Raw genomic sequence first — 13,049 nt, forward strand, 5'->3', positions numbered from 1 at the left:
TAAAAACTCAGCACGATGTCTTCGATTATCATCAGCTTTCTAAACTAGAATGATCGTCAATTACCTGTAACTCAAGTGATATTAGGGAAGAACAGATGCCGATTCTTCTGAGTGTTAACTAACTAACACCGGCACACTGCTGATGTGTGTATTCCCCAGTCAGTGCCATAATGTTCACAGACAGTGTGTAATAAAAAGGACTTTATGGGAAAACCTTGAAATAGCAAAACAATTCTGACACATTCAGCTGAAATACAGTTAAGCGCCCCGGAGTTCCTAAAGCACCGCCATGAACAATTCCGCATCATTTTCCTCAGACTAATGCCTTATTACACGGGTTTGTGTGGGGCAGCCACTATTGCCCTCAGTTTATTTTTACCTTCGCTATGGATTTTTTTCCCCACTGGTAAATGCAAGGCAATTGTGTGTGTGTGTGTGTTTTAATGTAACAGCTGACATTGCATGTGCACCATAATATACAGTATTTGAAAAGGCCCTCAGCTTTTTGTAGTAAACATTTTGATAAATGCTGGGAATGTTTTCATTATTTCTGCATGAATTATTTTTTTTATTATTATGCTGAGATGAGTTTTAAGGTAAGAAATGCCTGACTTTTTAACCTTTTTGTAGCCCGTATTTTCCCATGAGGAAAAACACAATATATCTGGTATTACAAGTTGTCGTAAACAACGTCTAAAAACGCAATTTGATTTGAGTTTAGAGCCCATATGTTTTGCTGATGTTTTAGTCCCACCAAATCAGAGCATCTCTGTCAATTTCCATTCACTGGGTGGCATCAGCTGGTGAGCTGCATAAAGCCAATGGACATGAGCACAATGTTGGTACAACGCCGCGGTCCTCAGGCAAAACAGTGTGGCATCGAGCCTAATAGAGACATCGCGGAGGCCTATTAGCACAGATGGTTGTCATATGTATGCAAATAAGGAGCAAAGTGAATCACGTAGCCCATCAGCACCACCTGTCTGCCTCACACACCGACACCAAAATCCCCCCTTCGACACACAAATACACACTTATGTGCACACGTTCTACCTTCCAAATCCCTTTGGAGGCATGAGTCTGTTCTTTTCAGTCCGCAGCTGTATATTAATTAGAGTAAAGACATTAATCATCATTTTGGTCTTTTTCAACAGCAGACAGGAGAAGGAGGGTCTGGTAGAGCATGGCGATAAACAGATATGAGCACAGTGGCCAGGGAAAGGGCAGATCAGTTGTTCTTTGTCTTTGTTGAGACTGTGTAGTGGGTGTGCTTAGCAGGGGTGAAGCGTCAATTGTGGGTTTCGTGGTCAAGGCGCAAAACACCCAAGGGAGTTGGCGTGTTGCCAGTTTCTTCTATTTGTAGGCGTTTTAGGAGGAGCTGAATGTAATTAGACCCTCCTATAGGTGCAGTGTGGCATAAACAACTGAAGGTGTACTAATATTTTACATCTGCCAGCCAAGTAGAAGAAAGTTAGAACAGTCTGTGTTTGGGTGTTGTGAAATTAGCATGTTAGCATACTCATAACGATAATGGGCGATCGTGGCTCAAGAGTTGGGAGTTCGTCTTGTAATCAGAAGGTTGCCGGTTCGAGCCCCGGCTTGGTCAGTCTCGGTCGTTGTGTCCTTGGGCAAGACACTTCACCCATTGCCTACTGGTGGTGGTCAGAGGGCCCGGTGGCGCCAGTGTCCGGCAGCCTCGCCTCTGTCCCAGGGTGGCTGTGGCTACAATGTAGCTGCCATCACCAGTGTGTGAATGTGTGTGTGAATGGGTGGATGACTGGTTGTGTAAAGCGCTTTGGGGTCCTTAGGGACTAGAAAAGCGCTATATAAATACAGGCCATTTAACATTTTTACCATAACAAAGGTATTAATATTCAGATAATTGGGATAATTGGGGATAAGCACTATAACAAAGAAAAGGTGAAAGAACACAGCAGAATGTTGATGGATAACTTCAGACAAGGGCAGATGGAGTTGCACTAGGTGGATTTAGCATGTTCAGTATATGACAGGGTGCCGAGAAAGGAACTGGTAGAGAAGTGTGTGATACGTGTGTGAATAAGGGGGAGACTGCTGTAACAGTGAAGGTGCAAGAAGCAGAAGTAGTGATGGTAGATGAGTTGAAATGCATGGGACCAACCATCCAACTCCAACAGTGCACAATAGAGATGAAGAAGAGAGTGCAGGTAGCTTGGAGGGGATAGAGACAAATGACAGAAGGATAGCAGGTTGAGCATTTTTCAGACAAAGGTAAGCAAGGCTGAGATGGTTTGAACACGTGCAGAGTAGGAATAAACTGGACAAAGGATGTTGAATATGGAACTTTCAGGCAGGAGGAAAACAGGAAGACTAATTAAATGAAATTCAGTTTTGTTTATATAGTGCTAAATCACAACAATGGTAAAGACCCTACAATAATACAAGGAAAACCCAATACGGAAGGTTTCAAGGCTAATCTTAAAAGTAGAGAGAGTGTCTTTCTCCCGAATCCAAACTGGGAACAGGTTCCTAAGAAGAGGCGCCTCAGAGCTGAAGGCTCTGCCTCCCGTTGTACTTTTAGTTATCCCAGGAACCACAAGTTAGCCCGTAGTCTCAGAGTGCTCTATTGGAGTGATATGGTACTATGAGGACTTTAAAGATAAGATGGGACCTGCACTGCAAAAATGGCTAGTCTATATTTAGGAAAAAAATACTACATTTGATACAGAAAGCACTGAAAACAAGTGAAATTATCTGTCCATGCAGCAAGTTTATTTTACTTAATAAGAAATCTTGAAATAAGATTTTTTAATCCAGAAATAAAAGAACACATTTGAGAATTAAAGAGGGTTAAAATAAGCTTTAAAAAGCTCAATTTAAGATAAAATTACTTGATATCAAGTCCCAAAAGTTAGTTAAATGTGCTAAATTAGTCTTTTATGTTTTGAATTCTTACTTTCAGCAAATGAATGCACTACAACGAGAAAAATAGTTCTAATACTATGAAAAACTACTCAATATTAGTGAAGTATGATTAATTTGTTTCTTGATTCAGGTTGGCTTATCTTAAAATATAGCCGAATCGATATTAAATCCAAGCAAAAAAACCTTAAAACAGACCTTTTTCCTAGAATACTCCTTGGCTTCTACTGAAATCACAACCAGGACAAGAGTGATATATGTCAACATTTATTCCTCTCATGAGAACAAAACCCTTTTTTTTTTAAACAATATAGGGCTGCTGCACAATCCCTAAAAGTCTAAATCAACCCTTTAAAAGGCCTAAACAGAGAAAATAAATTACATTTTTGGCCTTAAATTTTTGTGACAGTCACATAGTCTCACAATGTTGTAAACAATGGCATTACTGACTTAAAACTTTACATGCCTCAGGTAAAGTGTCACTAAGAAAAAAAAACCCAACAACTTTCATTTGTAAAGCATTATAAGTAAAGCCGTTTCTCAGGACATTGCTAGGCAAATTAGGAACAAAGTTGTACAAACGTACTACAAAACTAAACAAACTGCAAATGACCTGATAAAATTCTGCTTGGTATTCACCTATTTTTCAAAGAATGACTTCCACTCAGCTATTGCTTTCTTATATGCACTAGTGGCATCTTGATCATGGATGGCATCAGTGATTACCTCAGTTTGTATGACAGAGAGGACCATTGCAACACATTTCGGGTATGTTAAGTGTAAGGTGTAGTAATATGCCATTAACACCAACATTCCTTCCCAGAAATCCTCCAAGGGGAGAGTGGTCACTGGTATGTTTCCTACAGCAACAATGCTGGTTGTTCCATCAAAAAGCAGCACTGGGGAGGAGAGAGGCCGCTTCTCCAGGTGTAGCATTGCATCTTCACCCGGCTAGAAAAGCACAAAAAAAAAAGGACAAATTCTTCAAGATTTTAAATGAAAGGGTTGCTGTGCATCCAAACAGCTTAAGACACAAAAAGCAATATCAAGAGTTTAGAATGCTCCAACTGATTTACTGTTGGAATAGAAGAAATAAATATAAAATATCTGACTTGCATAAATATGACATTTTGGAAATGTATTAATTCTGAGCATGAATTCTCTCTAGTTTGCAGCATTTTTATCATGTCTATTTGTGCTTTTTTTCTCATTTGTTTTTTTAAAACTATTTATTTTAACTTTGTTACATATTCTAGTTTTTGAAGGCCTTTTTAAATATAAAATGTTACTGCTTCTACTTGTATCCTAACTGCAATGTGCTTTTGCTATGTGCTGCCTCTCTGGAGGTTTTAAATAACAATTAAGAAATCCTGAATAAGGAGTAATTTAATCCCTGCTGAATTGAACTTTGACCCTCTCTTATTAAGCATGAAAAGCAAAATAATAATATAATAATAATACTACAAGTAAATGGAGTACAAGTTACAGTGGCTGGTATTGCAGCTGTTCTCACCTTGAGGATATGAAGGAGAGCCTCACTGGCACTTCCCAGCCGCTTTGGTGGTGTAGTTGGTGAAGGAAAAAGAGATGGAAGTGCATTGAAGAGAGTGACAGTAAAATTCACTGTGAACAGAGAAAAGTATCTTAAAGTAATCTGAACATATCTGATGTATGGATTTAATGTATGAAAAGGCCACTTACCTCCACGTACATCCAAGGGGAGAGGTGGTTTCAGGACCTTCTTCCAAATGCCATAGAACTGCACCTTTGAACAAAACTCTGCCCATCGACCCTTCATTTGATCTATGTATTTGCAGTTGGAGCCACCAATGATGCGACGCAGTTCATCCATGGCCTATGACAAAGTTGTGCTCAGTTAGTCAAGAACTAACTAAACCTATCCAGAGAAAGCAAGGAATTTAACTGAAGGTAGTTGAACTTACATTTCGTATGTCTTTGAAGCACGGGTATGCTTCAAATATTTTTCTAGGCCTGTCTTCTTCCCTTGTAACATCTGCGTCAATAAAAGCTCGTCTGGCCTCAAACTCCAGGTCCAAAATTTGAGCAACGTCACTTTGGTTGGGTTTTGCATTGGGTTTCCTGTACATGTTGCTCAAGGTTTTGTAATGTCTTGCCTGCATCTTCAGGCTGTCATGGTCTGCTAGGGAAAGCAAAGAGCAATTGTAAGACATGGTGTAACTAGACACAAAATTCAGATTTTTCTAATCAGTCATTTCTAGTAAGGTTGCATGGTTGTTTTTAAGTATAATATTTATGAGAATTAATGTTTAGGTTAAATATGTTTGAGTAATGAACTGACCCTATATGTCCTGATCATTTCCCTTTGTGTCCTTCTCGTATAATGATCATGGATTTATGTTAATTGTTAGTTTGAACAGAATCAAATATTAAAACAAAAGTTTAAGATGCCCGTGAACAAAACTGTGGTGAAAATAAGGTAAAGGTTGTTTACTGTGTATATCGTTCACATCAGTGTGAACAGTGATTATGAGCTGATGGATAAAAATCTTTTAGGTAATTTGATCTATGACAGAAACACTGTGATAAGGCATGATAGATGTGTAAATAATCAGCACTGAGTAACACCCATTACAACACAAAGTGTTAAAATACTATGGCAAACTGGCTAACTGGAATGAGGGATCTATCATATGTTGATTTTACACACCAACTTGAGTTAATGCCAAACCGCTACGAGCTATGGAATAAACACTTAGAACGGGGTTCATTGCTGCAGCCATATTTTGGAAAGAGCTGTAAGAGGAACCACAGACTGAGAGGTAGATAAGGGTGATGGTGGACTTACCAACAACATCATCTGGAGGTACAGTTGAAGGACATATATCAGCCCTGGGTGCAGAGCACGAGGCTGACTTGGATAATAGTGGTAAAGCCAGCGTAGTATTGTTTGACTTAGTTGGTACAGTGGAGGGTAGCGGCAATTGGGATTCTTTCTCTGAGGAAAAAACAGAAGATGAACAGAATGTAATAACAGGGAATAGATAGAAAGTTAATGAAAATACTCAACACTGTAAAAATCTTGTGATGCACTCTGAACAGAAAACTGAGGGCAGGTGGTCTCTTTGAAGTTTTAGATGTCCAAAAGTCATTAGTACAGCAGACTAAAGTACACACCCGCATTTGAGTTGTCCTCGCTGAGGTCATCATTGCTCTCAAGAAGTATGGAATAGTCACTTGAACCACTTGCTTCACCACTTAGGTCACCTTCAGTCCCATTGTCTGTGTCATCTGAGCTGAAAAGAGTCTTCCTGGGCCTGCCTCGTTGCGGCATGGAGCCCTGCCTCTTCCTTGGAGACTTCATATTTTGGAGTCGTTTGTACAGTTTGGTGTAGATGGTCAGCTGTTATGAAGGAAGGCTCAGGGTTGAGTAATCAGCATCATGGGCTCATCCGATTAGAATAAGAATAAGCAGTCATCTAATCATTCACAGGGTTCTCATTTTATTCTCCAATCAATAATTCTCAAATCAATAAAGCAAAGAAGGAAGGAAGGAAAGACACACATGGACTGCCAATGCTGAAAGAAAGCAGATTTAAGTTACTCATTACCTTAAACAATACATAAAGTCAAAAACCTAAACAGAACCTCACCTCTGCTGCCGCCCCGTGTGGGAGTGAAGAAAGAGTGAGCCAAAAGTGAATGCAGTCCTTATATAATGTGTGACAGGTGAGTGCAATTAAGGACAAGCACCATACCCAATCAAAGGTGAGAGAACTAAACAAGGTGCATCTGGTGAAGTGAGTGGGTGTGCTGGGATGTGCTAAAGGTGGGTCTTTACAACAGTCAGCTGTGGTAAAATAATATATATTTGTACATCCTTTTATTATCTCACTCAATTTTAGATATTGTAGTGGGTAAAGAATGACTTACGTATGGCATGTGTGTGTCAGCATCACATAACATGGGGTAATAGTCGACAATCTTCTGTGACATTGCTCTCATTTCGAGTTTGGAGGGGTATGTTACTTCTTTCCCCATGGGACTAGCACGGAGGATTGCAACCATGCTGGTGACTGTGTTCCTTACAAGTCTGCAACAGAGCTCCTTCGACATCTTACAGTCCTTTTCCTTTCCACTGTGGAGCAATGCAAAGTACTGACTGCGCACCATGTCCAACTCTGAATCTGTATACACCACATACTCTGGTGGGTCTGGCATTTTCATTTTTTTGTCAGCAGTGTAGGAAATGGGAGTGGAAGTTTGAGGCTGACATTGTGACACATCAAAGCCTAAGGGGTTACTCTCGCTTCGATGGCAAGTGTTGGCATCTTGGTCAGTACTCTTAAACTATAACAGTTGTGGGATATAAACAAAAATACACAATTAGGCAAATTAATGCTAGACAATATGGACAGTAATCATCTTCTTAGTGGTATAATGTGTATTTACCTTTTGGCTGATAAAATCCCAAATCTTCTTTCTCCGAAAGAAATTTTCATGGCCCGGAAAAAGATCCTTTAGGTCATCCCGGGTAAAGCTTCTCAGAGTTTCCTCATCAATATTCGCAGCTGTAAAAGAGAAAAACAACTTCAAAAGTGATATTTATTTCTCTTTTCCTGGGCGTGGCTTATTACATATTGAGGTCATTTTTTGTCAATAAATGTATTTTAGCAATAAGTAATAATAACAGGATAAAATGTCAAACTTAAAACAGTTTATCAAATATTTGGGAATGCAATAAAACTATTTTTGGCTGTCTTCAAGAATGATGTTCCAAGTCTATTTTGGCAAAGACAGCTCAAGGCTATTATGTGGATAAAGATCAGAGTAGAGTACAATCCTAGCTCCAAGTTTCAGAAATGATGCTAACAGATGCTAAGGCTGCTTAGCTAACGTACCAAAATAACTGAAAAATAAGACTTACCCTGCAACACAGACAGTATGGCATCGTCAAACTTGTCCATGCCGTGACAGCAGTTCTCTAGTTCGTTTCCAAAGCCTCCACTCACAGTACCTGGAAATATCCTACGGCTTAAATAAGATAATTTAGCTAAAGTTAACACATTAGCTAGATTGCTAACTAGCAGCCCTCACAAAACACGACTTTATCTTAATAACACCGTTGTACCATAGTATTTTTCAAATCAACTTAATGTTACCAACCTTAAATTACTGTTCGCTTTGTTTAGATAAATAATTTTGATCTTCGGTCCTGATGGTAACGGTCCTGATGGTTAACAAAGCAGGGGAAAAGATTTTGTCCCGCGTGAAAGTAACGTCACGACAGGAACTGAGAATGCGCATGCAGAAAATTATTTATATTTAAATTTTTTTTTAGTAAAAAAAGAAAATAAAAATATAAATTCAGTCTTAAACACTTATTGCCTAAAAATAAATATAACTGATGTAATTTAAACCTGAAAAATTGGATAATTAAGGATACATATATTTTTAAAATTGCCTACCTTTCCCATGGTCCCACACTCTCATCTGTGGCCTTCAGTGGAGAGCGGTAAAGTAAAACTGCATTTGCTACAGCGCGAAAACAGTTCACCATGGCGCTCTGGAGATGTATGATCTGTTTTATCTTTGTTTCTTTAACTCTGAAGGTGCTCCTTAGCCACATAAATGCAGCTCATGGTCGAAGGCAGGATTTTTGGGTTTACTGTGGAATAGATGGCTGTGAACAAGATTTCAGAGTTTTTAACTCATTCTTTCGCCATATTAAACGGACGCACCCTCTGTATTTGACGAATGGAAGCCCACCAAGAGGATGGAGGATCCCCCCAACATCCCACTCTTTAGGATCGGAAAATTTTGGTGTTTCAGTCTTTGCCAACTGTAGTACTGCAACAACAACCAGCGCCGTGGAAATATCAACTGGTGGATCTTTGCCTGAAGTACAGGAGCCTCAGGTTGTTGACAGCCCGATCGCGGTAAGTGTTAAACTAAATAAAATGTAGTGTGGCTTCTGATGACAAATTTAGCCATGTCTAACTCCTCGTATTTGGTCCTATATTACTTTTAATCCTTTTCTCCATTTTTAATCAAGAGAAATTTAACGAGATCTCGCGATATTATACCGCTAGATATTGTTCTTCAAACTGTTACAAGCGATTTCCACTATGGTTGGATTTTAAATCACCAGGATGAAATTAAAAATAAATAAACAGAATAGCAGTTCAGTGTAAATAGTAAAGGCTATGCTGCAGCCGGAGCAGGCACATACTCTGCGGCTGGCATGTCTCCTGGTGAAGTTTGCATCAAAGACACTCTCAGCGCGTTTAAATCGTTCAATGTGACAGCAATTTGGGTATCTCGTAGGAATTATAAGTGGTGAGTACAGGTAAGACGCAGAGTATTTGGAAGCACTGTAAAAAAAAATCTGTTGGCCAGAAATACTGCCAAAACATGGATAAGAATGATTTTCTTGAAAATTAAATAAATTAATAAATGCATACAATAAAATATATCCATATACTAATACTAACATAAATTCTAAGTGCAAATCTAAATTGCGTGATTTAAAAATACATAAATAATTTAATAAATACAACAAGCATGTAAAGAAACTAATATCTAAGTGCGAACAATAATTCATTATTTAAAAAGATAAAATCTCATTCTCATGAATCCAATCCCTAGCCTCATCAAAAAAATGGACAACCCCTTTTTTATTGTTTCTTTGTCTTTGATTTCTTTTCCATTTCTTTTTTCTTTATTCCAAAGAATGAATATTATATTATCTTATATTATATTGAATATTCACTGTAACACTAATCACTGTCATGCACTTTGTTTTTTAATGGACCAATCATTAGGTGTAACTGATTATACCTGTTATGTAAGAATTTCTATAATTGGCCAGGAGTTTGGAATAACTTTGTTTTTCTGCTCTAAAGGAAGAAGCTGTTGCTACAACATCCTTTACCAGACACGATATTACCAGATCTGCTGCAGCTTTTGCTATCAGTGTTCAAGAACAGTGCCACTTATCACAGTTATGTTATAGTCTTAATGGATCAATACATTACATAAGGCAATCAATGTCTTACTTGTTCATAATGGAATTCAGAAATTTTTTTTTATAGAAATGCAGAATAAGTTACTTTTGTTTCAAATGTTTTCACAGAGAACGGTCAAACATATCATCTCAGGAGTGCAACAGTATCAGGCTGTTCTTTTGGATACGCTCAAGGAAAGAATGAAGACAGTGTTTGAAGATCATGGCGAGGGAACCACTCAGCTTCAAGATGAGGCTTTGGGTACATTTGATAAATTCATGGATCCTTTCTCCACCATTGCATATGGACAGAGTAGAGCCATAGGGGAAATGTTCTGTCCAGTCAACGCAGAGGAAGTAGTAGTATCCCAGAAGATATGTTGGGTAAAGCAAGGTCTTTCAAGGGTCATGTCCATAAGGAACAAAAGTTTTTACTATGTACCATTAATTGAAAGTCTAAAGCAGTTAATGACTAATGAGAGAATCTTTACCATGTTGAACACTGCACCACAAAGAAGCAGAGAGGGATTCTTCTATGATTTTAGAGACGGGTCCCTCTTTACATCTCACCCCTTGTTTTCTCAGAGGCCAAATGCATTGCAATTAATACTGTACACAGATGAAATTGAAATATGTAACCCCTTAGGGTCCCATGCTTCTGCAAACAAATTGGTCATGTTTTATTATACTTTAGGAAATATTGATCCAAAATTTAGGTCAAAGTTAGCTGCAATACGACTTCTTGCTATTGCTAAAGCAAATGACATTTCTCAGTGGGGTATTGATGTTGTACTGAAAAGAATACTTCAAGATCTATCACTGCTTTACAATGGTGTAAGGATTGAAATGTCAAATGGTGAAATTGAATTGTTTGGTGCTGTTATAGCCATTTGCGGAGACACGCTAGCCCAGCATGAGATTGCTGGCTTTAAAGAAGGGATTGGTTTTGCTTATAGCAAATGTAGACACTGTGAATGCAACTTTGATGATATGCAAAGTGTTTTTGAGGAGAAGAAGTTTGTTCAAAGAACTCTGGAGAAACATATTAGGCAGTGTTTTGAAATAGATAAAGCAAGCACAGATTTATTGAAAGCGTCCCTCAAAACTACTTATGGAATTAATAGAAGAAGCAGACTAGTTGATGTTCCTGCATTTGACCTGATCAAACAAACTCCACAGGACATAATGCATGTTATTTTTGAAGGTGTTGCATCAATGGAAGTTAAATTTGTATTAAAACACCTAATTCTCTCAGGACAATTGGAATTAGACAAGTTTAATTCAGACATTCAAAATTTTCCTTACTCACCTCTTGAAATACGGGATAAACCATGTCCTATTAGCTTTGGCACTTCAGCGGCTAACGACAACAAATTGAAACAGTCTTGTGGACAGATGCTAATTCTTTTTAAAATCTTACTTTTTTTTTTTTGTATGGTGTGGAGAGTGAGTATGTTGTATTTATTAGAAAGTTAATTATGATAGTTCAAATAGTTCTTGCTCCCATTATTTCTTTACAAACTGTATTGCAACTGAGAAGTATGATTGAAGAACACCTGTATCAGTTCAAGCAACTTTTTCCCGAAGCCAATATAATACCTAAGCAACATTATATGTTGCATCTTCCCAGTCAAATCTTATCCCTTGGACCTTTAATAAGGAGTATGTGCATGCGCTTTGAGGCAAAGCACTCCTATTTTAAACAGTGGGCTTCTAAGTTAAATTTTAAAAATGTTTGTAAATCCCTAGCAAACCACAATCAATTTCTTGAGTGTTGTCAAAATGAAATAGGCACTGAACATCCTATTTTTGCGAAAGAAAAGGAATCCGGGCCAGTATCAGCTGTTAAAAATAATGAATATGTTAGGAAAAAAATTAAAGAATTTTTTGGAATAGATGTCATGCAGTCTGTTGTCTCAGTGAAATGGTATGTTCTAAATGGCAATAAATACATTACTGGGAAGTCCATGATTATTGCAGATGTGGATGGCACTTTCCCTGTGTTTGGACTGATAAAGGATATCTTTTTGATTGACTCATCTTTTATTGCTTTTGAGTACCAACGCTATGAAACTTTGAATTTAAATGAAGACTTATTGGCATATGAAGTAACTGTGCCCATTGTTGCTCAAGCTACAGAATTAGCCCATGAGCTCATTGATTATACTTCATACTTTTCTATTAGTTTTAGGGACAGTGTGTTTGTGCCAATAAAATACAGTCTTTCTGATATTATTTCCCATAGAAATCACCCTTAAGATTAGGGTTGCACCAAGTATTGGCTTAGTGTAGTTTGTGATGATATCAGTTGACAGTCATTAAATGTTCCCTAAACCAATGTCAATGTTGTACCACATAATGCTGGCATGCTGGGACAAACAGCTGTCTTTGAAATGTGATTTGTATCATAAATTGTGGTTAATTTTTTTTCCCTTATATGTATAACTTTGAAGTCAGACATGATTTTGAATAAATCATATTTTCAACAGATGCCTTGTGTGAATTTCCTAAATCAAGCAAATTGAATTTGTCACTCTATCTTGAAACAAGTGATATTTTGAGAGACATCTGGTGAGAGGCCTAATGTAGGCTATTTTAAGAGTTATTCTTCCCTTTTCTGGATTTCTGTACTAATATAGACACAATTATATGGTTATTCTCGATTTAAGTTTATTATCTAAAATCCAGACTTAGAAACAAGTAAATCTTTTTTAAAACAAGGCAAATAATCTGGCCTGTCTAAAAATAAGATTTTAAATCATGGCAAGCACCAGATAATTTGCAGTGTGATTATTGAAGACCTTGTATGTGAGGAGAAGGATTTCACATTGGATTCTGAATTTAACAGGGAGCCAATAAAGAGAAGCCAGTATGTGCTCTCTTTCTAGTCTGGTCTTTCTGGATCCCTCATTGCAGCATTTTAGTTCAACACAAGGGTTTTCAGGGAGCTTTTGGGACATCCTGATAATAATGAATTACAGTAGTCCACCCTAGAAGTAATAAATGCATGAGCTAGTTTTTCAGTATCACTCTGAGACAGGATGTTTCTAATTTTAGAGATTTAGTGCACATGCAAAAAAGCAGACTTACATTTTGGTTTAGTATGCTCACCTTAAGGACACATCCTAATCAAAAATGACTCCAAGATTCCTCACAGTGTAAC

General features: G+C 37.8%; 2 protein-coding genes and 1 pseudogene across 3 annotated transcripts; 2 read left to right on the forward strand and 1 right to left on the reverse strand.

Moving 5' to 3' along the window:
* Nucleotides 1–3,203: 3,203 nt before the first annotated feature.
* LOC148101786 (uncharacterized) lies at nucleotides 3,204–8,139 on the reverse strand. 2 transcript variants are annotated; one of them, XM_087845130.1, is made up of 10 exons: nucleotides 8,047–8,139; nucleotides 7,808–7,914; nucleotides 7,333–7,451; nucleotides 6,814–7,230; nucleotides 6,058–6,283; nucleotides 5,729–5,878; nucleotides 4,845–5,062; nucleotides 4,603–4,756; nucleotides 4,415–4,524; nucleotides 3,204–3,852 (listed from the first exon to the last, which is right to left on the reverse strand). In XM_087845130.1, the coding sequence occupies exons 2-10, from the start codon at nucleotides 7,845–7,847 to the stop codon at nucleotides 3,541–3,543; spliced, it is 1,746 nt and encodes a 581-aa protein (XP_087701256.1). In that variant the 5' UTR covers nucleotides 7,848–7,914; nucleotides 8,047–8,139; the 3' UTR covers nucleotides 3,204–3,540. The 2 variants fall into 2 exon arrangements, with proteins under 2 accessions (XP_087701256.1, XP_087701255.1); XM_087845129.1 differs by having other exon boundaries at nucleotides 4,415–4,756.
* Nucleotides 8,140–8,438: 299 nt separating this feature from the next.
* Nucleotides 8,439–9,987, forward strand: LOC148101787 (uncharacterized). Its single transcript, XM_087845197.1, has 3 exons — nucleotides 8,439–8,819; nucleotides 9,786–9,922; nucleotides 9,975–9,987. Exons 1-3 carry the CDS (start codon nucleotides 8,439–8,441, stop codon nucleotides 9,985–9,987), a joined length of 531 nt encoding a protein of 176 aa, XP_087701323.1.
* A 16-nt stretch (nucleotides 9,988–10,003) lies between these two features.
* Nucleotides 10,004–12,486, forward strand: LOC118456074 (uncharacterized; annotated as a pseudogene).
* The last annotated feature ends 563 nt before the right edge of the window (nucleotides 12,487–13,049 follow it).

The sequence above is a fragment of the Neolamprologus brichardi genome, chromosome 8 (genome assembly GCF_056152115.1).
Source record: "Neolamprologus brichardi isolate AB-2024 chromosome 8, ASM5615211v1, whole genome shotgun sequence".
Classification (NCBI taxonomy): domain Eukaryota; kingdom Metazoa; phylum Chordata; class Actinopteri; order Cichliformes; family Cichlidae; genus Neolamprologus; species Neolamprologus brichardi.

Bases quoted from the DNA above. Each gene is read 5' to 3' on its own strand.
- LOC148101786 (XM_087845129.1), bottom strand. From the start codon at position 7,847: ATGGACAAGTTTGACGATGCCATACTGTCTGTGTTGCAGG. The intron at 4,757-4,844 runs GTAAGTTCAACT...ACTTTGTCATAG, and splicing joins GCTTCAAAGACATACGAAAT to GCCATGGATGAACTGCGTCG. The intron at 3,853-4,414 runs GTGAGAACAGCT...GTGCTTTTCTAG, and splicing joins CTCTCCTTCATATCCTCAAG to CCGGGTGAAGATGCAATGCT.
- LOC148101787 (XM_087845197.1), top strand. From the start codon at position 8,439: ATGGCGCTCTGGAGATGTATGATCTGTTTTATCTTTGTTTCTTTAACT. The intron at 8,820-9,785 runs GTAAGTGTTAAA...TCTGCTCTAAAG, and splicing joins TTGTTGACAGCCCGATCGCG to GAAGAAGCTGTTGCTACAAC.